Source organism: Gigantopelta aegis, chromosome 10 (assembly GCF_016097555.1).
Source record: "Gigantopelta aegis isolate Gae_Host chromosome 10, Gae_host_genome, whole genome shotgun sequence".
In the NCBI taxonomy this organism is placed as follows: Eukaryota; Metazoa; Mollusca; class Gastropoda; order Neomphalida; family Peltospiridae; genus Gigantopelta; species Gigantopelta aegis.
Window position 1 is genome coordinate 51,783,357 of NC_054708.1, and position 27,964 is coordinate 51,811,320.

Genomic DNA, 27,964 nt, shown 5'->3' on the forward strand with positions numbered 1-27,964 from the left:
TCTGCTGTTTGGTAGATGTACTATAGATATCTAGACCTATCTGTATTTAGTACTCAGTGGCCTGCTGTTTGGTAGGTGTACTATAGATATCTAGACCTACTGTCTGTATTTAGTACTCAGTGGCCTGCTGTTTGGTAGGTGTACTATAGACATCTAGATCTACTATCTGTATTTAGTACTCAGTGGCCTGCTGTTTGGTAGGTGTACTATAGATATCTAGACCTACTGTCTGTATTTAGTACTCAGTGGCCTGCTGTTTGGTAGGTGTACTATAGATATCTAGACCTACTGTCTGTATTTAGTACTGAGTGGCCTGCTGTTTGGTAGGTGTACTATAGATATCTAGACCTACTGTCTGTATTTAGTACTCAGTGGTCTGCTGTTTGGTAGGTGTACTATAGATATCTATAGACCTACTATCTGTATTTAGTACTCAGTGGTCTGCTGTTTGGTAGGTGTACTATCTAGATCCAAGTGCTGTAATTAGTACAGCAGTGATCTTGGTATCCTACACTGGAGCTCATATGCAGATTTGTATACTGTTTTTAAACCAATATATAAAAGGACTATAAAGGGAAGGGAAATGGCCTTGCTACCTGTACATATATATGAATAAGGAATTATTTACAAAAAAAGACTACATTTATGTATGGTTATGTGTATATATTGTATATATAGCATGTATCAGTATGTTACTCAGTTATATAACATTGTATGTCATGTTGCAATATTATTTACTGTGCATTCCACGCATTGAATTTTAAATTTGGGAGGGTTGGGAGGAGGGGGATTCCGGTAAAATTATTCAATACAGTTCTTTTGGGAACCCATCTGATAATTAATGTTACACTTTCAGCACAAACTTTGGGATTCGCAGAAGCATGCATGGAATCCTATTAAATTTGCAGCCTGTATTCTATATGACTCCAAAACTAGCTTTTAAGACTCCAAGTTATGGAATGGAGTTACCAGTGACGTATCAGACAGATAGGTTATCTGGGGTTTCTATTCACCGCTATCTTTTCATATGAAAAAAGCAGTTCTCCATTTAATGAGTGTGTGTTTTTTGTCTCATCATGTCTCATTTGCAGGTTAAATTTACCAAGCAGGTGATGAATGTATCCTATTTCCACTTACACTTCTCGATAAACCTGTCAATAAGCAAATTATGTCTCTCTCCCTCTGTCCTAATCTCCGCTCAGATTATCTGGAGTTTGTCGTGTCATGGTTCCACGGGGGCTTTATTGCTTGTCACCTGTACTGTATTTTTGTTGCACAGTGGCACTTTTTATAAGTGAAATCTTGTAAAGCTTCACAACATTTGACAGACACCCTGCTGGTTTCCTGCAGCCTGCTTTATCACTTAGATATAACACTGCAGTGTTTATTTTCAGATGTTTCCATCTGTGTCATATTCTTAAATTAATTGACTGCATGCAGGAACTTGGGATTTTAATTTTTAATTTATAATTTGTTTTAATTTTTTTAAAGGATTTTACCAGAATTGTAAAAATATTAATTTATCATACAAATATTTTGGAATTCCATCTTATAATGTTTGGCTTCCGACCCAAAATCTGACCCAGAAGTATCGAATCCTGCCAAATTTGCAGTCTGGCGTTTGCACAACAACTGGTATATCAAAGGCTGTGGTATGTACTACCCTGTCTGTGGGATGGTGCATATAAAAGATCCCTTGCTGCTAATTGAAAAGCAGTGGTGACAGTGGGTTTCCTTTCTCAATATCTGTGTGGTCCTCAACCATACACATGTATGTCTGACACCATATACTATAACTATAAATAAAATGTGTTGAGTGCATCATTAAATAAAACATTTCTTTCTTTACATACCATAAATGTTGGTTTATCAAATTGATATATCGCCTTTTGAGCAAAAACATGACATATGTAAGGTTTTTATTTTACAAAAACTTGTTTTTTATAGCTTGACTATACAGCAGTTTTAAACCACTATCTTTTGCAACAAATAAACATAAAAAAATTATTATCCCTTAAACTGACAGTGGTAATTTTTATCCAACAGCAAAAAATTGCCATTAGTAAAGCCCTGGCATGTACATATAGCAATTCAGATTGGAACTTTGGCAGTTGCTGTCAGTGCCGTTGTTAAGTTCAAGCCCTGTGCTTTACACGTTCATGTATTTAGTATTGTTTTAAAGCAAGACATTTAGGAAAGAGTTAATGTCTTATGGACATCATTCTTGGAGTAGTCTTGTTTGAAGTTAAAATGTGAGTGTTTTGTTCTCCCAGGCTGAACTGGAGAAGTTACAACTGCTTCACGACAGCAAGCTGGCCGAGCACGAGCTCGAGATGAAGACACGACTAGAAAACCTCGCCGCACAACTTGACAACAAGTGGACAGAAACCATGAGGTAGGAACACCAGCTTACAATAGACTTATCCTTCTGAAACCATGAGGTAGGAACACCAGCTTACAATAGACTTAGTCTTTCTGAAACCATGAGGTAGGAACACCATGCAGCTTACAATAGACTTAGTCTTTCTGAAACCATGAGGTAGGAACATCAGATTAATACACAGACTTGGTCTTTCTGAAACCATGAGGTAGGAACATCAGCTTAAAACTGACTTAGTCTTTCTGAAACCATGAGATACATGTAGGAACATCAGATTAAAACAGACTTAGTCTTTCTGAAACTATGAGGTAGGAACATCAGCTTAAAACAGAGACTTAGTCTTTCTGAAACCATGAGATACATGTAGGAACATCAGATTAAAACAGACTTAGTCTTTCTGAAACTATGAGGTAGGAACATCAGCTTAAAACAGACTTAGTCTTTCTGAAACTATGAGGTAGGAACATCAGCTTAAAACAGACTTAGTCTTTCTGAAACTATGAGGTAGGAACATCAGCTTAAAACACAGACTTGGTCTTTCTGCACATCAACAAGGGTGGGATCTAGCTCAGTCGATAGAGCATTTACCTGAGGTGCTTGCCTTATAGGATCGAATCCCCTTGGTGAACTCACTCTGTGACTGGAGGGTTTTTTTTTCCATCCCAAATAGTGTCCACAACAGGAATATCAAAAGTCATGGGTTGTGCTGTCCTGTCTGTTGGATAGTGCATATAAAAGGTGCCTTACTGCTAATGAAAGAAAAGTAGCGGCTTTTCTCTTACGTTAATGTGACAAAAATTACCAAATGTTTGACAACCAATAACGGATGATTAATAAGGAAATAAAGTGGTTTCATTAAAGAAAACAAAGAATATTCTGTATATGAAATTGTAATGTGCATGTAGAACATGACCCGCTTTAGATGCAAACTTGATCTTTATATATTCATAAGTGAAAGTATGAGGTACCTTCCTTGTAATTAAGATACATGTATGACCAGCTTTAAACATGAACTTGGTCTTTGTTTATATCAATCTGTGAGGTACATGTACAATGTGACAGCTTTAAACATAAAACTTCTCCCACGGATATCATTAAACGGTATATAGGTAGAAAGATTATCATTCTAGGAATCGACCAATATAGGTTTTGTGGTGTAATTTTCCTATATTACACCTTGACGTAATATAGTACAGTTCAATTAAACATGATGCTCTGTTTTAATAAACTGAAATTTATTCGCACTAGTAAGAGGGTATACTGCAACACTGTGACTGATAATTTTATGTACAAATATGCAATTTGTAAGCTTGTTTTGGTAGTATAGGGCAGCCATTCAGTAATTGTGTAACTAGATATCAAATACATGTAGGCCATGAAGAACTGGTCTTTGATCCTTATGAACCCAGTGACCATCTATATATATATACATAGATAGCTCCAGTCTTTAGGCACAAATTTTAACCCCTGTGTGCTCCATTAGAGAGTGTATTTAACAAGTCTTAACAGCCCCTTATAAATTATACGCTGTCTGTTAGTGGTTTTCATTGGAGGTTGTGTTATTCTTTAACTGTCTGAAGATGTCTAATAGTGATAGGAAGAAACAGATGTACATATTGTATGCACTGTGAAGCACTTTTTGCAGAACCACCCATGTTCACATGTAAGTTATGTAACCCACAAACCTACAAATGTATGTACACTGAAGCTAATGACCAAACTGTCAAGACTACTGACACCAGCGTAATTACATATCAATCTGGTCTTTTGTTTGTTAGTAATAAGCTGCACATCATTGGGAAGAAAAAATCCTCTTTAGTGTCTGTGCAGCTCGGAGATCAAGGGGAGCCATGAATTCCCTGATGTTCTTGGCATTTTTGTCCGCTACAGAAATGTTTATAGCCATCGCTGTCTGTCAGAGTCATCGGGGAACTCTAGACATATATGAGCAGCAGCAAATGACTGGATCATACAGTGCAGTCCTGTGTTAATTAGGCAGTCGTTTGATGGGATATTAATGACACTATAAACATATGTATATATATTGTTCCATTCAGTGTTTTGTTTGTTTGTTACATTCTGCCATATTTTGACATCTGCAAAATACATGTACATCAATGTTCATTATATCATTTACTTCCTGTTTCAGATTTGAACTCTTATATATTAATTTCGAAAACTCAAACTCCCTGAAACTCGAACTATTTGCTCGTCTCCTTGAAGATCGAGTTATGAATCGAAGTTTGACTGTATATAAAAAATAAATAAAAAATGTTTTATTAGTATTATTTTATTATTATTTATTATTATTTTATTATTATCATTATCATTATTATTATTTAAAGAAGATAAGAAAACCTGTAGATCTTAAGTGAAAAACCAAACATATACATGTACATATACATATATATAGAAATGAATTAGTGCAAAAACATATTATATAAACAAGCATGTTGTGTATTTGTTTAGAACTGAGTGTAAGAAGCTGCAGGTTGAACTCACACAGCAGAAGGATGATGAGAAGAAGGCGGCGCTAGACAAACTGTCGTCTTTAAAAGACGAGGAAATCATCGCCATCAGGAGGGGCTTGGAGAAAACAGTTAGTGAACTGCAGAAGCAGGTGAGGCATGCTCACTCGGACAGCTTGTTGTTCGTGTCGTCTTTGGGAAATAATAAAAGGGTGGGATGTAGCCCGGTGTTAAAGTATGCGCTTGATGCATGGTCGGTCTGGGATCGATCCCCGTTGGGGGGCCCATTGGGTTATTTCTCATTCCAGCCAGTGCATTACGACTGGTATATCAAAGGCCATGGTATGTGTTATCCTGTCTGTGGGATAGTGCATATAAAAGATCCCTTGCTGCTAATTGAAAAATGTAGCGGGTTTCCTCTCTAAGACTGTATATCAAAATTACCAAATGTTTGACATCTAGTAGCCGATGATTAATAAATCAATGTGCTCTAGTGGTGTCATTAAACAAAACAAACTTTACAGTTGGAAAAATAAAGAAATCTGTTAAAAAATACATTAATGTGAGTAAAAATGACACGTGGATTTACCGAAAAGGTAAGAAATGCTTGGACCCCCCTAAATTAATGTGAGTAAAAATGACAGTGGAAGTTACAGAAAAATAAAAAAGGTGAGTAAAAAAATGCTTGAACAGTTTGTAGTAACATGAAGTGTCAACATGAAAAATAAAGTGTCATCTCAGAAAAGGTGAGATGGACAAATAAAGAAATCAGTAAAGAAACTTAAAATTTAATGTTTTGAGAAATGCTTGGACAGTTTTGTAACATAGCGATCTCTGAAACTTGCATAACAATTACTGAACAAAACATATCCACTTGTATGTTAATTCAGGACCAAATTAAATTAATATGTTGCAGCAATTCTAAATCTGCTGTCTTTGACAAAGTTAGAAATCACTAAAACTACATGTAGCTTGGCAGAAAATGTTGTTGACTTACAGAAACAGGTAAGCAGTGTTTCTGCCAGAAAGAAATTTTTGGGTATGGCGCTGTGGAATTGTATACAACGACAGTCAGCAGCGGGTATGGGGCCCAGAAAGAAAATGGGTTAAGTCTGGGGTTACGGTTGAGAAAATCATATATAGTCAGTGTTCGGAATAGGCACTTGTCTGTTTGTGCTGACAAGTGAAAATCTGCTCGGACAAGCAAAATGTTCATTGAAGTTTAATTTGAGACATCAAAAATACGGTCCTTGTACTTGAATAAAACAAAACGTTTATTTGGACAAGTGAAAATATTGCTGGATAAGTAGATTTTTCGATATACTTGTCCGGTGGACAAATGAAAAATATTTCTTATTTCTGTCGTATATAGTAATTATCAGAGTAATTAATTTTGTCAAAAGGTTAACTTAAAAACAAAATCTGCAAAAAAATTTGGGTATGCGCCAAAGGTTAACTTAAAAACAAAATCTGCAAAAAAAAATGGGTATGCGCCATACCTGTTTTACTCTCTGTCGGTAAGGTATACTTAAATATTTTGTACATGTAGTTAGAAGAAGGAATCAAGTCAGCGTTACAAGGAAACTGATTTGCAGTAGGACTTTGTTTGGAGCAGGGCTACAAATATACATGTAGCTCCGTCTCTCTCAACGAATGTGACAATTGTCAATTTTAAACACAACAGGTGAACGTTTTGTTTTAATATGGAAAAATAATTTCATTTAACGATGGATATTTTTGTTGGCAAATAATGGTGAGTTTCTGCTAAAATGTTGAAGTTTAATATTAATAATTTAGATTTAATTTGGCAAAATGTTCTTTCCATCCAGAGCTACATGTATGTATGCAAAGAGTTTCTGCATTTGCCACTGACAGGATAAACGTAGCACATGCTCTTTGATATACCCATGTGCATGTACCTGTCATGATTCCAACCATCAAGATCATAGTAATTAACCCAATACTCTATGATCAGGATGTACCAGTCACTACATGCATGTGCCACATATATGCAGTGGATCCTCTGCTGTTAAATTCCACTACCAAGTGAAATAATATTTTAAAAATGTATTTAAAAACTTTACGCTATTACACAGGTTTCTGACTGGATGACATCACTAAATCATTTAACGTTATCCTTTAATAAAACATAAAAAAATGTGTCAATTGATATAGAAAACAAGAAAATGATTTTTGTTTATTTTGAATTGTATTGTTTGCAATAATAAGAGTGGGTTTTTTCTTCTTCTTTTTTAATTAGTTTTTTTGGGGGTGGGGGTGGGAGTGGGTGCGGTGGGGTGGGGTGGAGGTGTGGTTGAATTTCTTCATGTTTAATAGTCACAAATCTAGTGTCAAATTGATTCACAACGCTATGTTACTTTCTACAATTTGCAACAGAAAACTAAACACACACACACACACACACACACACACACACACACACACACACCCCTCAAAAACAAAAACCCAAAACAATGATTGTATACGTGTTGGCTGTTGGTGTTATTTATCTGTGTGAAGTACTATTTACTACGTAGACATTCTTACAAGTGTTAACAGGTATTTTGGTGTGGGTTTTTTTTTTTTCAACATGTAGAATAATCAAGTATTCTGATTGCCTACCATTCCTCAATGAACTAAAGAAATGGGTTGATAGTGCGGTACATGCATCCATCTTGTCGTCTGTCAGCAGGCAGAGATGTACTCTTTTGTTTTCCTTGGCTGACAGTCTGTTTGAGTGCTATATCTCCGCAAATATCTTGGATTGTTTCTTCTTTTACCTTTAATTATCATTGTCTTCCCAAATGTTGACAGAAATGGGAGCCGATACTGTTTGTGTGTTTGTTTCTGAAGATGGACGTGAACGATTGACTTAAATTAGGTGTAACTGTGGGTCTGTGTTAATCACGATATTGTCTGTTGGTGCTGGTTCGTATACAGTCAAACCTTTGTGAAACAGCCACCTATCTAAACAGTATGGCCTCTTAAATTAAGACAGGTGGGTGCTTAATGCAATGTGATTAATACTGTGATTTTGGGGCACATGATAAGATGGCCTGTTAAGAAAGATGCCTATATGTAATACAGGTTAATTAATAATGGTAATGTGGAACACATAGCAAAGTGGCCTCTTATTTATAATAAAGATGCCTGCAGAATACAGGTTAAATACTACTGAACCTTAATTTGGGATCCATGTTAAAGTAGCCTTTTAATTTTAAGAAAGATGTGTACATGTACCTTGTTAGTTGATTTTCAGATAAATGGTAAGTTGGCCTCTTAGGACAGGAGGCTGTTTAATACATGTTAATACTGTGTTATTTTTTATTGAAAAAAAAATAAGATGGGTTAGCTATTAAAACACATACATGTAGCTACTTTTATACATGTTAATACTGTTAGTTAATTTGGGATATACTGTAAGGTGTTCACTTAAGATAGGTGGTTGATGATACAGGTTAATTAATATTGTTATCTGATTTAAAATAATTGGTAAAGAGATCTCTTAAGATAGGTGGCTGCTTATCAGAGGTAAAAAAATTAAACAAAATAATAATAAATAAAAATTAAAAAAATTAAATTTAAGGTTTGACTGTAGATAAATATATATTTTACGAAGGTCTGCGGTCTACAATATATCTATCATACCTGCTCCAAGCTGTTGAAAGATTCACTTGATATACATCTTTATTATTTTGCTGGAGCTCTATAGGCCTTTTTGTTTCATTATAAAGACAATAGTTGTTTTTCTTCACTTCTCAACTACATGTAAGTCAAATACCTGGGATGTTTTGAGAACATTGTTACTTGGCTGCAACCTCACTATTACTGGAATAAATCCAGGTTTGTAACAAGCAGAATGCTGTCACGTATAATTGCCAGAGTTAACGGTATATCTATATCGTCTTTGTTACACTGCATGTCTAGCCCTGTGTGGTGATTTGCAATTTGAGGATTCTTCTTATTCACTGGTTGAACTTATAAACTTACAGGCGCCACTGTCTTAGTTGTGTAAGGGCAGTAAATAGCCGAGTGGTAAAGTGCTCACTTGATGTGTGGTCAGTCTGGGATCGATCCCCGTCAGTGGGCCCATTGGGCTATTTCTCGTTCCAGCTAGTGCATGCACCACAACTGGTATATCAAAGGCTGTGGTACATGTATGTACTATCCTGTCTGTGGGATGGTGCATATAAAAGGTCCCATGTTCCTAATGGAAAAATGTAGCAGGTTTCCTCTCTAAGACTATACGTCAAAATTACCAAATGTTTGACATCAAATAACTGATGATTAATAAATCAATGTGCTCTAGTGGTGTCATTAAACAAAACTTTACTTTACTTTACTTTATAGATGTGTAAGCTTTATTTTATATTAGCACCCAACTAATCAAGATTTAGTGATGGTGGTTTTGATTTAATGAGATTTTGTGATGAATGAAGTACCGTTCTCAACTTTCTTGATAATTATGTGCATGGTAACCTCCTGCTAACCTGAACGACTGATCTCGACTTACTTCAATGCCTGTGAATACAGCTGTTTGATTATTTTAAGGCTTGGTCTGTGTATACATGCCGGGCCTCACGCAACCAGGTGAAGTGATAAAAATTAACTTCCCTTTGATCAGCCTGACTTCGCAAATCAACTTGTGGGACCAACCGACTCCGATTTCTGTCCGTCCCAGCTCTGACCTTCTAGTGACCTTCAGACTCCTGTCCACCAGGCGCGGTTTTCAACTCATATCCATACTCACTGTTTTCCTTTTTTAAACCGTTTACTCTATGGTGCAAACGTTCATTATCAGCACACAGATGGGTTAGAGTGTCTCAAATCATTTTTGTCATCCGTCTGAATTTGAATTTTGAACTGCTTTAGTTCCACAATTTGCAGACGTAACACTAAGCTGGAAATGATCTTGGTGGTGGCGTTAAGCGCTTAATGGGGGCTGTACGTAGCCCAGTGGTAAAGTGCTCGCTTGTTGCGCGGTTGGTCTGCATGGGATCAATCCCCATTGGTGGGCTCATTGGACCATTTCTCGTTCCAGCCTGTGCACCACAATTGATATATTAAAGGCTGTAGTATATGCTATCCTGTTTGTGTGATGGTGCATATAAAAGATCCCTTGCAACTAATGAAAAAATGTAACCGGTTTCCTCTCTTAGACTATATGTCAAAATTACCAAATATTTGACATCCAATAGCCGATAATTAATAAATCAATGTGCTCTAGTGGTGTCGTTAAACAAAACACTTTTTTTAAGTGCTTAATGCCACCTATGTTGCAAAGTAATATTGTGGTTATCTCCCCTGACTACACCCTGTACCATGAAACAATGATGCCTTGTAAAAAAGAAGTACTGATAGACTCCCACTGACAGTAGCTGGTAGAAATTGTCCTATTATTAACTCATTAGAACACTGGAGGTTGTCCTGTTATGTCTTGGTCATGTTTGATGCAGATCCAGTTTCAAGCCATAGCGAATTGTTTGCACAGCAAGTTGTAATTTTGGCAAAGTTTGTCTCCAGTCTATACTACTCAAAAGAATTTAAGGGTCAGACGATATTTTCGACATTATTTTCTGAATGTCAGTTATATTAGCTAGACCATAATGTCACGCATGGTATTGTTCCATTTTGACGAAAGTGGGTCTAAGCAACCCATAAATGAATTAAAATCCACTGTCATTGACACTGCATGTCGACTAGTTCTAATGGCGAAAACATGCTTACATTTGCACGTAAATTAGGGCGAAAGCGAAAGGTCTGCTAAGTGCCCATAACTTGCTTTTTCACAAAGCGCTTCATTTGCACACTTTGCACGTGTATTCCATGTTCCCAGTGCTGAATTTCCGTATAATTGGAGCTTGCGTTCGTGTATGGTGCACACTCCAAATTCGACAATGGTACGAGGTCAACTGACTATCGAAGATCTGGAAGGGCTATTGTTTGGCTTCAGGATGGCAATATGCAAAGAAATGTTGCTCTGAGACTTGGTGTCAGAGTGTCGTTGGCCGACTGTGGCAACGGTACCAAGCAACGAATTCTGTTCGAAATCGTCCACGTTCGGGAAGACCCCGAAGCACTACAAATAGAGAGGACCGCTACATCACCAATATGGCTCTACGTCAACGCACAACCACTGCACGCCGATTACGTGACAATCTGCGGACTGCGACTGGAACTCGAGTGTCTGATCAAACCATACGCAATCGTCTGAGAGCCAATAATCTACGCTGCCATCGCCAGGCTGTTCGACCACCACTCCTACCACGTCACAGAACGGCCAGACGTCACTGGTGCACGCTTCATCTGCGGTGGCAACGTGTTCAGTGGGGTCGAGTGATATTCACTGATGAGTCCAGGTTTAGTCTCCAGTTCAACGACGGTCGGGTTCGTGTCTACAGACGTCCTGGGGAGCGCTTCGCTGACGTTAACGTTAGACAACGTCACCGGTTCGGTGGTGGCAGCGTCATGGTGTGGGGCGGCATCTCTATTCATCACAGGACCCCCCTCTATGTGGTGGATGGCAATCTGAATGGAATCTGCTATCTGAATGAGATTATCCGGCCGTTGGTTCTCCCAGGCCTTCAGCAGATTGGCGGCGGGGCAGTTCTGCAGGATGACAATGCCAGACCCCACCGCGCCAGGGTGGTAACGGACTTTCTCAGACAACAAGGTATCGCCAGGATGGATTGGCAAGCATATTCGCCTGACTTGGCCCCAATAGAGAACGCCTGGGACGAATTAGGCAGGAGAGTTCGGGATAACCATGCCCCTCCGGCCAACCTTCATGATCTGGGTCAACTTCTTATGGCAGAGTGGCAGGCCATTCCCTAAGAGTTCTTCAGACGTCTGATCAACAGCATGAGGCAACGATGTGTCGAGTGTATTCGCGCCAGGGGTGGGTTCACACACTATTAAACGAATGTTCTAATGTGTAAAATCCATGTTTGACAACCTTCAACTTTGACAGCATGTCATGTGACTTTCTTGTATACAGTGACGTTTATTTGTGGGTTTTTGTAAATATGGAACAATAAATTAAATTTTTGGTGTAGTTTACATCATCAATCTAATACACTCTGAAACTTATTTGGTTATAAATTTTTGATCCTTAAATTCTTTTGAGTAGTATAGATTGCTGTAACATTGTAAAGGATATCAGCAGGTTACTATTGAGGAACAGTACAGGAACATTGCAGGATTTATTACGCCACATGGCTTGTTCATGAAAGGTGATTGTCCAAGATATATATAAAAATAGGAATGTTACTTCTTTTTCTATGCATGCATTGCCCATTATGTTTACACATGCCAAATAAAGACTAGATAGAGTAGGTATGCTATCTAACATTCATTTTTGCCATAGTTATGGCTTTATGGTTATGTGGTCTTTTCATGGCAACTGGTCTTCACATTTTCTTTACATCGGTTTTGTGTTTTGGATTATCAACATCAGAGATTTTTCTTCTGATCTTTTATTTCCACATTTCGGCATTTTTTATTTAGCTATATTTTCAATTGGTTTTATATTGTTACAGATGGTAGGGTAAAAGCCATGATATGCCACATGCATTACTAAAAGGTTTTGAAATTCAGTTTGGTGAATATATTTCATATTTGACAGAAAAAAGCTAATTTGGGAATTAGCTTAATTGTTACCGTACAGTATTTCTCTACTGGTCAAACCAGAGGGCTATGGTTTTCTGTCTGTCTGTCCTACATATAATTTTGCAAAAATAAAATTCTCAGTTCCTCGAGATATTTATTTGACATTTTGTGTATAGCTTTATCATGTACAGTTACAGATCAATTTTGCTTTTAATGGGGATTTACCTATTATTAGGGTCGTATTATGGTATGGTGTTGTCCGTCTATACGTCCGTTGTACATCTGTCCGTATGTCCATCTATTAACTTTTCTTGTCTGGACGATGGTGGTGTGTCACATACTATTACTAGGTCACTGTGACCTACTTTTCACTGTGTACTGCACATAACAGTAAATCCTTGTCCGGACCATATCTTGCATACAGATGCATACAGGACCATCAAACCTCACATGTAGGAAAAACTTGTTGACAAGAGTTATGGCCCTTGGAAATATGAAAATGTATTGTGCCCTGTAGAGGACATGTATTTCTTTAGTAGTACTAGTGGTTGCAAAACAAGGCATCGCGCGTTGCATGCGATGTTTACTACCCTCATTTCAGACGTCTGTTTTCGCCACAGTTGCTCAGACTCCAGTTCATATTTTCTTGGTTCTTGTCTGAATGTATGGGTTAATTTCTTCAGGAAAACTTTGAGTTTCCAACGAATACAGCGTTCATTACTGCTCATTGCCTTTGTTTTTAAAACGGACAGAATTCCCAGAATTCCCATTGTGAAACAGAATTTACGATTTTTCGCGAAGTTAAAAAACAAAACAAACTATTTTACTATTGCCACACGCTGTAAAACTGACGATTGATCCGTGCGCAGTACTATTGGCAAACTCTAGACTGGATTATGCGCTTCACGGTAAACCAAATGGTCACATTGGGAACCAATCAAATACTTCGCGAACGTTAGCGAAACGTTTTCTGGCTGAACTTGGGGCTGGTTTACTACTTAGTCTGTTGCGCCTACGCAGATGGGACAGGGTTTGTTTTCCAGGAGTAAGTTTAGCCAGCAGTTTGTCGCTGACGCTTGTCTCGGAAGACAGATTTTTAACGCTACACATTAAACCGAATGACCATTTCGGGAACCACCAGTCAAAATAAGTTTGCAAACGTTTAGCAAAAAACGGCTGGCTGAACATTGCAATGTTACTTTATTTCAGCTGTGTCATGAGCATACTTCAATTTACAGACGACTATAGACTGTCAAAGAGATGATAAAATAAATGTTTACGTTTTGTGAACCCTAAGCCCCGTTGAATAAAGCAGTGCACTTAATTGTTGGACAATCATGCTTTATGTAGTTATTACAATTGTAGCCTTTGCTCCTGATGTGATTTTTCGCTACTCATATGTAGGCTTACTTTGATTTAATGACAAATGTCGATGCCAGTAAATTTTCAGACCCTTTAATTTGTCACAACTTGTGTTAGTTCAAATGTTAATTACATATTGTAGTCTGAAACGGAAATGAAACGGAATTTACAAAAACATGAAACTGAAAATAGCTTTTTTTTTTAAATGGAAAACCACCAAGTCATACTTGTTTATTAATGGGCCAACAATTTCATCAACTATATGCATTACAAGTGGACTACATTGCACACTTCTATGGTAACAGAGTCCGGCCCATAGAGCCCCCCCCCCCCCCCCCCCCCCCCCCCCCCCCCATTACTGAGTGTCTGTAGCTCTAGATAAACCCCCAAATCCCCAACTCCTACTCTGGCAGTTCCAACGCCTACTAATACTTCGTTTTGCAACCGCTGAGTACTCTTAGAATGTTTGTTTATTGTGTTGCTGGTTGTATTTTATTTGACCAAATCAAATGGAATTGGTTACATATTTTCAAACAAAATTAGCCAAATTTTAGCTTCTTTTTTTTCTTTCCTGAATCTTAATTTTTTTTCAAATGTTTTTTTACCAGAACATTTTGTATCTGCAGACAAAAGTGATTTTAAAGTTGATGGGAAAACAATTTTGCTGTTCTGTTGCTACTTTGATCATCAGAATCCATCAAAAACTGTTTTTATGTGACCACTGCGATTGTGGATTACGTCACATGATAATGTGTAATGGACTTTCTGTTCCATTATTTTGCCAACATGTTATCAACATGCTACCAGAAAAGATAATTTACATGAATTCTGGGAACCTGTATCTGGCTGTTTATCTAATATTTTACCTAAACGTCTCCCAGGGTTCGAAATTTACCACAGCATCGACAACAAGTTCCATGGTTGCCCTCGTTCCCCGAAAACTGAACTTTGTTGGTAGCAAGAAACATGTTATGGTGCCCTAACTGGTTTGTCATCGTATCTTACTTAACAATTGGGAGAAATCATTTTTGTCTGAGAAAACGTGATTATTGATAGAAATTAAGTTGCCTTGATGTTGATCATATCCCTCTCTTGAACAAAAAGTTTGTCTTGGTGTCAGGCAACATTTTGTTTTCAAAAATCATGATTAGCGATATTTCTGGTCAATTGAAAATTTATAAGCAACTACTGTTTAATTTTTTTTTTTAATTGTGTAGCTGTCTTTAAAACTTATGTAGCAAATCATGTTGAACAAAATGCTCAATGCTGAACAAAATGCTCGATACTGAACAAAATGCTCGATACTGAACAAAATGCTCAGTACTGAACTGAACAAAATGCTCGATACTGAACAAAATTCTCGATACTGAACAAAATGCTCAATACTGAACAAACTTCTCAATACTGAACAAAATGCTCGATACTAAAAAAAATGCTCGATACTGAACAAAATGCTCCCTTGGTGTCCCTCCAACTTGCCTTGGTGCCCAAATTGTTTTGACTAAAATGAAGACGACACTTGTTGTGCCCTCCAAAAATTAAAATTCAACCCCTGACTTCCTTTTGTGTCTGCTACAGATTGAGAATCTACTGAGGTCGATTATGCAGAATGAGAACAAGTCTGAGAGTTTGAAGGAGAAGTTGACGGTGGAGGCCGATGCTGAACGCAGACGACTTCAGCAGGAGATGGTTGACGCGGCCGCCAACTACGCCAGCAAGGTGGAACAGCTGGAGGCTGCACACAGAGAGGAGATTCGCAAACTGCAGGACAGTTACGACACTAACATGGAGGTAAGGAAAGTCTACTGACTGTCTTTGGGTTTAGGTTAACAGGTGGGAACTGTTAATATAAATTATTGTTGCTGTAAAATGAGTAAAAGATCAAAAAAGAGACATGATTTTTCACCTTGTTATCAGTTTATTTTACCTTTTTTGCTTAATTTGTTTTTTTAACTTGGAATTTGATTTGAAATGCAGAAAAATTAGCTGCATGATATAATTTTTATATTTTAAATTATCATTTAAGTTTTTATTATTAAATGGGTATCACATTCCTAATACATGTTGTCCAACTACATGTACCAGCACAAAGTTGGCCAAGTTTCTGCTTTCATGACTTCTACAACGTACTGTCCAATTGCTAATCTGAGCACTCTAACTTACAACTCTATTCTTGTCATGTTAACCATTAGTTTGTTAATCTGAGCACACCCATTGTAAGGCGGGAGTTTATAACGCAACCATCCAGTTGGCCAACTTCGATGTGACTGTTAACGGTTTGACCCTAACATACTTACAGCAATGTCTGAGGGTGTGGGGTTTTTTTTTATGTAAGACAAGGTTTTTTTTATATTTTGTTTTCATGAACTAACAGAAATGAAATGCTGAATGATTTCAAAATGGAAATTCTTACTAAGGAATGAGAAGAAATGTAAAGGGTTTGTTTAAGGACACTGTGACATACATGTACTTGTACATGCATGTACATAAATCATTTAAATTATTGTAATTATTAGGTTCATAACCTTCTGTGATTGTGACACTTGGTCAACATAATAATCAGAAAGGAAACTCGGTGCCACCACATAGGATACTTAATGTTGTCGCCTTTCTCACAGACAGCACATTAGCACATATCAGTTTATCATGATGATCGATACACCAGTAGTCAAACAGGAAAAGAAGTGTTATTTCAATAGTTTAAATATAATTTTTAATAATACTGATTTTGGAATATAGGTTTTGCTTTTAAGATGTTTAAAACACATGTATATAGCCATCTATATACATTAAATATAGTTTTTTAATATTTTTCTTTAACGGCTCTCTTGAGTTTTTTGCCCTCAGACTCTGGCTATCATTTTGATCAAAGGGTTTGGTTTCCACCCACATACATTAGTGAGGAAGTGAGCGGTTTAATAGTACAGGTCCTTGTAGGTCCCACCAGCAGACTTGCCAATCACTCTGAGGGTTATTTTTACACGCTCGTAACAAGATAATCCACAAATACAGTCTCTTCTTTTTAATAAGTTTGTGAAGACCTGCACGTTCACTTAGTGTGTAGGTGGCTAGACTTGATCAAGTCATTAAACTCTATGATTATCTTTTCATTTTCTTTTTTTTCCCCTTCTTCTTTCTCTTTTTTTCCATAAAAGACTGTCTTCATCAGGAAAGACATAGCTCAATGGAAAAGTGTTCACTTGATGCATGGTCAGTCTAGGATCGATCCCCGTCAGTGGGCCCATTGGGCTATTTCTCGTTCCAGCCAGTGCACCACAACTGGTGTATCAAAAATGTGGTATGTGCTATCCTGTCTGTGGGATGATGCATATAAAAAAGATCTCGTGCTGCTAATTAATGGAAAAATGAAGCGGGTTTCCTCTCTATGACTGTGTCAAAATGACCATATATTTGACATCCAATAGCCAATAATTAATAAATCAATGTGTTCTAGTGGTGTCATTAAACAAAACAAACTAATATACTTTCCAGAACATATGTATTAGATATAGTTTCCATACCTGGGAAACGTTCATTTGTACATCAAATGATTTCTCTTTTCAAAAAAAGTGGGGTGGGTTTTTTTTTCAGTCAGAATAGTGAATACAAATGGAGATATTTAGCATATAGGTTTATTATTGACCACTTAACACAATTTTCATAGGCTTATGCCTGTCGACCAATCACTACTGCCATGTGAAAGACAATAAATATTATATAAAACAATTTTCACCTAAATACAGTAATCTACCCAACAGGTATAAGTGTTAACACAATACAAGGTGTGAAGTGCATTAAATCCATGCATTCACAAACACTGACCTAATTACAGTTCACTCTCTTCTGACAAATTGTGTTATTATACTAGATATTATTGCTCAAAACATATTACGTTTGTTTGTTGCATGGATGGATGGCTTTTTAGAAGGATGATGGATGGATTAATGGATTTGGGTGGTATTTTGGCCTAATTGGATGGATTACATGTAGATTGGAGTACACACACACACACAGATATATATATATATATATATATATATATATAGAGAGAGATATATATACTGAACAAAATAAGAAACTTCCGCTAACTTTGCTTGAACATAGCTTGATAAAAACAAACCGGGGGAATAATTGTTATATACGTGTTTAAAGAGTGTTCCATGATGCATCGTTTGGTGCAAAAATCATGGCCATAGGTTAACAGAAACTGGGAGAAAATTTTTGACCAAGTGTGGTAGGGGTTTAAAAAAAAAAAACCCACTTAATAACGGGTATGACCACCTCTTGAATTGACCACTGGAGTGCATCGCAGGCGCATAGAATTGACTAAAGTGTTGATTTCTGCCTGTGGAATATTATTCCATTCCTGAATGAGCGCTTGACAAAGTACGTTGACGTTAGCGGGTGGGTTGGGACGATGCCTCAATCGTCTGTCCAGACTATCCCAGACATGTTCGATGGGGTTGAGATCAGGACTTTTAGCGGGCCAGTCATCAATGAAATCAATGTTATTTGTCCTAAGAAAATTTACAGTGTCTCTAGCTGTATGAGAGGTGGCATTATCATGCTGAAAAATTGAGATGTTGGCGTTGTTATGGAACAGAGGAATGACGTGATGAGCGAGAATGTCATCGTGGTAACGTTGAGCATTTAATTTGCCATCAATGATGACTAGTGGTGAACGATAACCATGGGCAATGTCTGCCCAGACCATGACACAACCCCCACCCCCGAAAACGATCTCGTTCAAGAACACAACAGTGAGCATAGAGTTCATTTCTCCTACGGTAGACGTGCACCCTGCCATCACCATGTTGTAAAGAAAATCTGGATTCATCCGAAAAAAGAACGGTATTCCAGCGTCGCCGTATCCAACGAGTGTGTACACGTGCCCAAGTAAGACGATTTAGACGATGACATTGCGTTAAAATGCATCTGACGTAAGGACGTCGTGCATGTAAACCATTCTCCCGCAGACGAATACGAACAGTTTGCCCACTGATTCGGTTATTATGAAGCCCAGGTGTGTTAGCAGCAGTAGCAGTGGCAGTTTGGAATCGATTGCGCAAATGCGTGTTCATGATATAGCGGTCTTGATCATGTGTTGTAACACGCGGACGTCCACGACGTGGCAAGTCGTTGGTGCTTCCTGTCGTTCGAAATCTTACGCGAAGATTTCGTATCGCTCGACTAGAACTCCCAAGATGCCTTGCAACGTCTTCTGTCGACATGCCAGCATCAAGCATGCCAATCGCCCGTTTGCGTAAATTATTGGGTATTCTTGGCATACTAAAAATGCTACAATGTAAAAAAACTTTAATTATTTTACAAATTTTGAAGTGTTTTCATTCACTTGACAACAATGTCAGTAAGACAAGTAAAACAAATTGACCGAATACTACACGGGACATGTCGAACCATGCATGCACGTGCAAATTGAATTTCACGTTGTCGACGATTAATAGTGCAAAAATAATCGATAAAATTCATGAATCCTGATAATACAGCTCACGGCTAATACTACCTATATAATTTCATTACACAATGAATTCTTTAACACAACAAATACTATATGTACAAATCGGAAGTTTCTTTTTTTGTTCAGTATATATATATATATATAGTGTGTGTGTGTGTGTGGATTAAATTTAATCAATAGATTTCCGCCCCAGAGTTGGTCGCTGGCAATGTCAGAGACCAAACCCAGGGTGGGCATGCCTGAACCCTTGTGGCTATGGGCATGTAAATACAGTTCCCGATCAATAGATTTAGAAGTAATCTGATATATGGTCAATTCCATGAAATGGTCATTCTCCTGAATATATGAAGATCATTTTAACCTTCAGTAACTGGTATTATTTAAAAGCTATGATATGTGCGTGGGGGGGGGGGGAGGTATCTAACAATTTATTAACTTGATTTTATTATCATTTTCTGTGTTGACAAACTTTTGTATTGAAAATAAAATAAAAAGTGAACCTAAGAGTTGAAGGAAGTCATAAACACACAATTGTTTATTTATGTTTTTAAATGGGACCACACCTTCAAATTTTATAACATGTAAATGTATCTCTGTTTCTACTCAATAAACCAGCATATACACAAACACATCATGGGTAAAGAGAAATCACTAGGGTGGCTTTTTTTTAATGTTTAGCATGATAATGTTGCACCGTGTAACACTTACAATGTACATTGATGAACTCCCAATACAAGCGAGCGGTGCGGCAAGTCTATTTACTTGGCATTATCTCATGTTATGTGGTGTAATACTGTATCCTTTCTGTAGTACTTGTGTTTCTTATCAGTCTCTGGGGCCAATAATGATAGTCTTGTTCCAGCAAGACAGGCTAGTAATAAATGTCTGCAGTGATCTTTCTCATTATCTAAGCAAGTTAAAAAGATGGTTGTTGGAAGATTTTTAGTTAAATATACAATATATCAGGATAATAAATGTCTCTTATACTTGGTTAGATAACTTTATAAATTTGTAAACAATTTTTTTTCAGTTTTTTTGGCTTCACAAATGAATGTGTGTTACTTGGATGTGGTTTTCTGTTCCGTCTTTGCTTCTGTTTTTTATCTCCCTCTCTTCTCAAGCAATATTTTATATTTAGATCAACATTATATGTATAAAGAAAACAAGTAAGTTTTGTAACCTGGCCAATAATTCACAAAGGTATTGCCAATTCACTTCGATTTTTGTCTAGTCTTGATAAGTCAGAAGGAGAGACATAGGTATTACTTTCTGATCGCAGCAACTACGACGGCATCAACTTTTGCATTTAGCTACACGTACACGTATATCATTAAAATCACAGATCCTACTTTCAGCCATGGAAATGGCTGGGCCTCTAGAACTTTTTTTAAATCCACTAGCCATGGGATCAGTGATTTTAAAAATTTACCAGCCATGATTAAAAATCCACTAGTCCTACTTTACTATTAAGTTAAAACAAGTTCACTAAACAATAGTAATAATCAGATATGTCACCTAAAGAGGGAGATAGAGCTTAGAAATACTAACATTGGGGGGTTGGGGTGGGGTCAGGAGATCTGACACAAAATATTCACTAGCCGTCGGATATGGCAATAGTAGTTATTTACTAGCCCAACATTGAATACCACTAGCGATGGGAGTGGGGCTACCATAATCTAGAAGCCCTGGAAATGGACACTAAGTTTGGTTAATCTACAAATCTGTAACATTTGAATAAAGTTGCATGTACAATAGAGTGCTACGAGAGTGCCTGTATGTGACATTGAAACTGCGATATGCCCTTGAAAAATAAACTACATGTATACAGCTCATCTCTATAATCGTTACTTCTCAAGGCACCTGTACAGGTACGTGCAAATTTAAAATGTGAAAAATGCTTTTCGTGGTATTAGAAACACTTTGGACATACTGAAATGGATAATGTAAATAATCAAATGTAACAGTTATCACAAATGGCTATAATTATAGTGAAATATATGCTGTAGTGTTTAATAACTAGGGTTTATCACTTTAAGCGTTTGTGTTTAGGTCCATTCTTCACAAACTAACTGAAGTCCTAGACCAATGAAACTTATGTATCTTCGTCTCGGTGTACATGTACGGTATGTTTAAAAATTGTAAAATAAATAAATAAATAAACCATAAGTCCTAAGTCAATGGAACTTACTTAGTTGCATTTATTAATGTTCATCCCAATGTATATTAATAATTTATGTAAGGATTTTATTAAATCAAAATTTAAAAATAAAATTTATTGAATAATTTAATACATTTACATTTTTTTAATAACATTAAAATGAACATCTATGAATGCAACTATCACTGACACCAAATACGTCTATGGCAGACATGACATTTTTAATTCCAATGAATTCTTGTTTTCAATGATCAGTTTGTTGTAAATTTGTTCATTGTACAGTTTAAGTGTTTTACAGGTTTTTTTCTTGCCTATACGAAGCTAAAAGATGAGATATAGGTATTACAGGTACCTTTGCGATGACATTTAGATCAGTTTCTCAAACTGTAAGTACTAGGTCAGTGACACCTGGTTTATAGTTGCACCTGTGGATGTTTGATATATATATATATATATCACAGTGCACCAAAAACGTTCATGGTACGCAAGACATTAAATTCCACGGAATTCCTGTGTGTTATCATTGCAGGACTGGGAGTCAAAGCTGAAGGCCAAGCACATCGAAGACCTGCAGGCTCAGATGTTGGCCCACAAGGCCACCATAGAGGGCATCCAGCAACAGGCAGAGCAGGTGAAGCACGCACAGCTGGCCGAGCTGGCAGAAAAACACAAACTGGCACTAGGTTGGTAACATACAGCTAGTTGGTAACATACAGCTAGTTGGTAACATACAGCTGCACGCACAGCTGGCCGAATTGGCCGAGAAACACAAACTGGCACTAGGTTGGTAACATACAGCTAGTTGGTAACATACAGCTGCACGCACAGCTGGCCGAGTTGGCCGAGAAACACAAACTGGCACTAAGTTGGTAACATACAGCTGCATGTACAGCTGGCCGAATTGGCCGAGAAACACAAACTGGCACTAGGTTGGAAACATACAGCTGCACGCACAGCTGGCCGAATTGGCCGAGAAACACAAACTGGCACTAGGTTGGTAACATACAGCTAGTTGGTAACATACAGCTGCATGCACAGCTGGCCGAATTGGCCGAGAAACACAAACTGGCACTAGGTTGGTATCATACAGCTAGTTGGTAACATACAGCTGCACGCACAGCTGGCCGAATTGGCCGAGAAACACAAACTGGCACTAGGTTGGTAACATATAGCTAGTTGGTAACATACAGCTGCACGCACAGCTGGCCGAGTTGGCCGAGAAACACAAACTGGCACTAGGTTGGTAACATATAGCTAGTTGGTAACATACAGCTGCACGAACAGCTGGCCGAGTTGGCCGAGAAACACAAACTGGCACTAGGTTGGTAACATACAGCTGCACGTACAGCTGGCCGAGAAACACAAACTGGCACTAGGTTGGTAACATACAGCTGCACGCACAGCTGGCCGAGTTGGCCGAGAAACACAAACTGGCACTAGGTTGGTAACATACAGCTAGTTGGTAACATACAGCTGCACGTACAGCTGGCCGAGCTGGCCGAGAAACACAAACTGGCACTAGGTTGGTAACATACAGCTAGTTGGTAACATACAGCTGCATGCACAGCTGGCCGAGAAACACAAACTGGCACTAGGTTGGTAACATACAGCTAGTTGGTAACATACAGCTGCACATACAGCTGGCCGAGCTGGCCGAGAAACACAAACTGGCACTAGGTTGGTAACATACAGCTGCACGTACAGCTGGCCGAGAAACACAAACTGGCACTAGGTTGGTAACATACAGCTGCACGCACAGCTGGCCGAGTTGGCCGAGAAACACAAACTGGCACTAGGTTGGTAACATACAGCTAGTTGGTAACGTACAGCTGGCCGAGCTGGCCGAGAAACACAAACTGGCACTAGGTTGGTAACATACAGCTGCACGTACAGCTGGCCGAGAAACACAAACTGGCACTAGGTTGGTAACATACAGCTGCACGCACAGCTGGCCGAGTTGGCCGAGAAACACAAACTGGCACTAGGTTGGTAACATACAGCTAGTTGGTAACGTACAGCTGGCCGAGCTGGCCGAGAAACACAAACTGGCACTAGGTTGGTAACATACAGCTAGTTGGTAACATACAGCTGCACGCACAGCTGGCCGAGAAACACAAACTGGCACTAGGTTGGTAACATACAGCTGCACGTACAGCTGGCCGAGCTGGCCGAGAAACACAAACTGGCACTAGGTTGGTAACATACTGCTGCACGCACAGCTGGCCGAATTGGCCGAGAAACACAAACTGGCACTAGGTTGGTATCATACAGCTAGTTGGTAACATACAGCTGCACGCACAGCTGGCCGAATTGGCCGAGAAACACAAACTGGCACTAGGTTGGTAACATATAGCTAGTTGGTAACATACAGCTGCACGCACAGCTGGCCGAGTTGGCCGAGAAACACAAATTGGCACTAGGTTGGTAACATATAGCTAGTTGGTAACATACAGCTGCACACACAGCTGGCCGAGTTGGCCGAGAAACACAAACTGGCACTAGGTTGGTAACATATAGCTAGTTGGTAACATACAGCTGCACGCACAGCTGGCCGAGAAACACAAACTGGCACTAGGTTGGTAACATATAGCTAGTTGGTAACATACAGCTGCACGCACAGCTGGCCGAGTTGGCCGAGAAACACAAACTGGCACTAGGTTGGTAACATACAGCTAGTTGGTAACATACAGCTGCACGCACACAGCTGGCCGACTGGCACTAGGTTGGTAACATACGAGCAAACAGCAAACTGGCAAACTAGGTTGGTAACATACAGCTAGTTGGTAACATACAGCTGCACGCACAGCTGGCCGAGTTGGCCGAGAAACACAAACTGGCACTAGGTTGGTAACATACAGCTGTTGGTAACATACAGCACAGCTGGCCGAGTTGGCCGAGAAACACAAACTGGCACTAGGTTGGTAACATACAGCTAGTTGGTAACATACAGCTGCACGCACAGCTGGCCGAGTTGGCCGAGAAACACAAACTGGCACTAGGTTGGTAACATACAGCTAGTTGGTAACATACAGCTGCACGCACAGCTGGCCGAGCTGGCCGAGAAACACAAACTGGCACTAGGTTGGTAACATACAGCTAGTTGGTAACATACAGCTGCACGCACAGCTGGCCGCTGGCCGAGAAACACAAACTGGCACTAGGTTGGTAACATACAGCTAGTTGGTAACATGGCCGAGAAACACAAGCTGCACTAGGTTGGTAACATACAGCTGCCCGAGCAGCTGGCCGAGAAACACAAACTGGCACTAGGTTGGTAACATACAGCTGCACGTACAGCTGGCCGAGCTGGCCGAGAAACACAAACTGGCACTAGGTTGGTAACATACAGCTGCACGCACAGCTGGCCGAATTGGCCGAGAAACACAAACTGGCACTAGGTTGGTATCATACAGCTAGTTGGTAACATACAGCTGCACGCACAGCTGGCCGAATTGGCCGAGAAACACAAACTGGCACTAGGTTGGTAACATATAGCTAGTTGGTAACATACAGCTGCACGCACAGCTGGCCGAGTTGGCCGAGAAACACAAATTGGCACTAGGTTGGTAACATATAGCTAGTTGGTAACATACAGCTACAGCTGGCCGAGTTGGCCGAGAAACACAAACTGGCACTGGTAACATATAGCGTAACATACAGCTGCACGGCCGAGAAACACAAACTGGCACTAGGTTGGTAACATATAGCTAGTTGGTAACATACAGCTGCACGCACAGCTGGCCGAGTTGGCCGAGAAACACAAACTGGCACTAGGTTGGTAACATATAGCTAGTTGGTAACATACAGCTGCACGCACAGCTGGCCGAGTTGGCCGAGAAACACAAACTGGCACTAGGTTGGTAACATACAGCTGCATGCACAGCTGGCCGAGTTGGCCGAGAAACACAAACTGGCACTAGGTTGGTAACATACAGCTAGTTGGTAACATACAGCTGCACGCACAGCTGGCCGAGTTGGCCGAGTAAAACACACGTACAGCTGGCCGAGAAACACAAACTGGCACTAGGTTGGTAACATACAGCTGCATGCACAGTTGGCCGAGAAACACAAACTGGCACTAGGTTGGTAACATACAGCTAGTTGGTAACAGCTGGCCGAGCTGGCCGAGCTGGCACTAGGTTGGTAACATACAGCTGGCCGAGTTGGCCGAGAAACACAAACTGGCACTAGGTTGGTAACATACAGCTAGTTGGTAACATACAGCTGCACGCACAGCTGGCCGAGTTGGCCGAGAAACACAAACTGGCACTAGGTTGGTAACATACAGCTAGTTGGTAACATACAGCTGCACGCACAGCTGGCCGAGCTGGCCGAGAAACACAAACTGGCACTAGGTTGGTAACATACAGCTAGTTGGTAACATACAGCTGCACGTACAGCTGGCCGAGCTGGCCGAGAAACACAAACTGGCACTAGGTTGGTAACATACAGCTAGTTGGTAACATACAGCTGCACGCACAGCTGGCCGAGCTGGCCGAGAAACACAAACTGGCACTAGGTTGGTAACATACAGCTAGTTGGTAACATACAGCTGCACGCACAGCTGGCCGAGCTGGCCGAGAAACACAAACTGGCACTAGGTTGGTAACATACAGCTAGTTGGTAACATACAGCTGCACGCACAGCTGGCCGAGCTGGCCGAGAAACACAAACTGGCACTAGGTTGGTAACATACAGCTGCACGTACAGCTGGCCGAGAAACACAAACTGGCACTAGGTTGGTAACATACAGCTGCATGCACAGCTGGCCGAGTTGGCCGAGAAACACAAACTGGCACTAGGTTGGTAACATACAGCTAGTTGGTAACGTACAGCTGGCCGAGAAACACAAACTGGCACTAGGTTGGTAACATACAGCTAGTTGGTAACATACAGCTGCACGCACAGCTGGCCGAGAAACACAAACTGGCACTAGGTTGGTAACATACAGCTAGTTGGTAACATACAGCTGCACGTACAGCTGGCCGAGCTGGCCGAGAAACACAAACTGGCACTAGGTTGGTAACATACAGCTGCACGTACAGCTGGCCGAGCTGGCCGAGAAACACAAACTGGCACTAGGTTGGTAACATACAGCTGCACGCACAGCTGGCCGAGTTGGCCGAGAAACACAAACTGGCACTAGGTTGGTAACATACAGCTAGTTGGTAACATACAGCTGCACGTACAGCTGGCCGAGCTGGCCGAGAAACACAAACTGGCACTAGGTTGGTAACATACAGCTGCACGCACAGCTGGCCGAGAAACACAAACTGGCACTAAACACAAACTGGCACTAGGTTGGTAACATACAGCTGCATGCACAGCTGGCCGAGCTGGCCGAGAAACACAAACTGGCACTAGGTTGGTAACATACAGCTGCACGCACAGCTGGCCGAGCTGGCCGAGAAACACAAACTGGCACTAGGTTGGTAACATACAGCTGCACGCACAGCTGGCCGAGCTGGCCGAGAAACACAAACTGGCACTAGGTTGGTAACATACAGCTGCACGCACAGCTGGCCGAGAAACACAAACTGGCACTAGGTTGGTAACATACAGCTGCACGCACAGCTGGCCGAGCTGGCCGAGAAACACAAACTGGCACTAGGTTGGTAACATACAGCTGCACGCATAGCTGGCCGAGCTGGCCGAGAAACAAACTGGCACTAGGTTGGTAACATACAGCTGCATGCACAGGTCAGGCCGCGATTAGAGGTATCCGGGGTTCTTTAATCATGTTGTCCATTCTGCGTCAATTATTTATTTGATTGTATTGAAGTCAGTAGGTGTGAACAAACCTATTCCTTCAACACTTTCGCACATTTACACCCATTTGCAATGGAATAAAATGTGATGAATGACTGATATTTAATATAATACGCAAGCCCGTTTTAACAGCTCTCGACACTTCTGATCGCTTGTCCACAAAATCTGACATGGGGCGGGACGTAGTCCAGTGGTAAAGCGTTTGCTTGATGCGCAGTTGGTTTAGGATCGATCCCCATCAGTGGGCCCATTGGGCTGTTTCTCGTTCCAACCAGTGCATCACGACTGGTATATCAAAGGCTGTGGTATGTGCTATCCTGTTTGCGGGATCGTGCATATAAAAGATCCCTTGCTACTTATGGAAAAATGTAGCGGGTTTCCTCTCTAAGACTAAATGTCAAAATTGACATCCAATGGCCGATGATTAATAAATCAATGTGCTCTAGTTGTGTCATTAAATAAAAAACAAACTTCTCTTTACTATAAACAACATTAAGATGGCAAAATTGTGGTTATCCACTAAAGATTCTTCAATTAAAAAACCCCATAAATATTGTGCTAATAAACTGAATAATTATGTGGTAATTTTGTATGGACATATCAATGAAGGTGCACTGTTTACATTTTAAAACAAATGTTAATAAATAATGTTGTTGGGAAGCTGCCATTGTGCAACTTTAAGGCTTCACCTTCAATGAATGGTATTAAAATTGTTATAGATGTGTAATATTGTTCTATAT

General features: G+C 39.7%; 1 protein-coding gene across 1 annotated transcript in view; it reads left to right on the top strand.

Moving 5' to 3' along the window:
• Positions 1-27,964, top strand: part of LOC121382690 (protein FAM184A-like) — a 78,214-nt gene that overhangs the window by 37,741 nt on the left and 12,509 nt on the right. The window contains exons 8-11 of the mRNA XM_041512231.1: positions 2,274-2,395; positions 4,850-5,000; positions 15,397-15,609; positions 21,985-22,138. Coding sequence (XP_041368165.1) covers positions 2,274-2,395; positions 4,850-5,000; positions 15,397-15,609; positions 21,985-22,138 — 640 coding nt within the window. The remainder of the gene's footprint in view (positions 1-2,273; positions 2,396-4,849; positions 5,001-15,396; positions 15,610-21,984; positions 22,139-27,964) is intronic.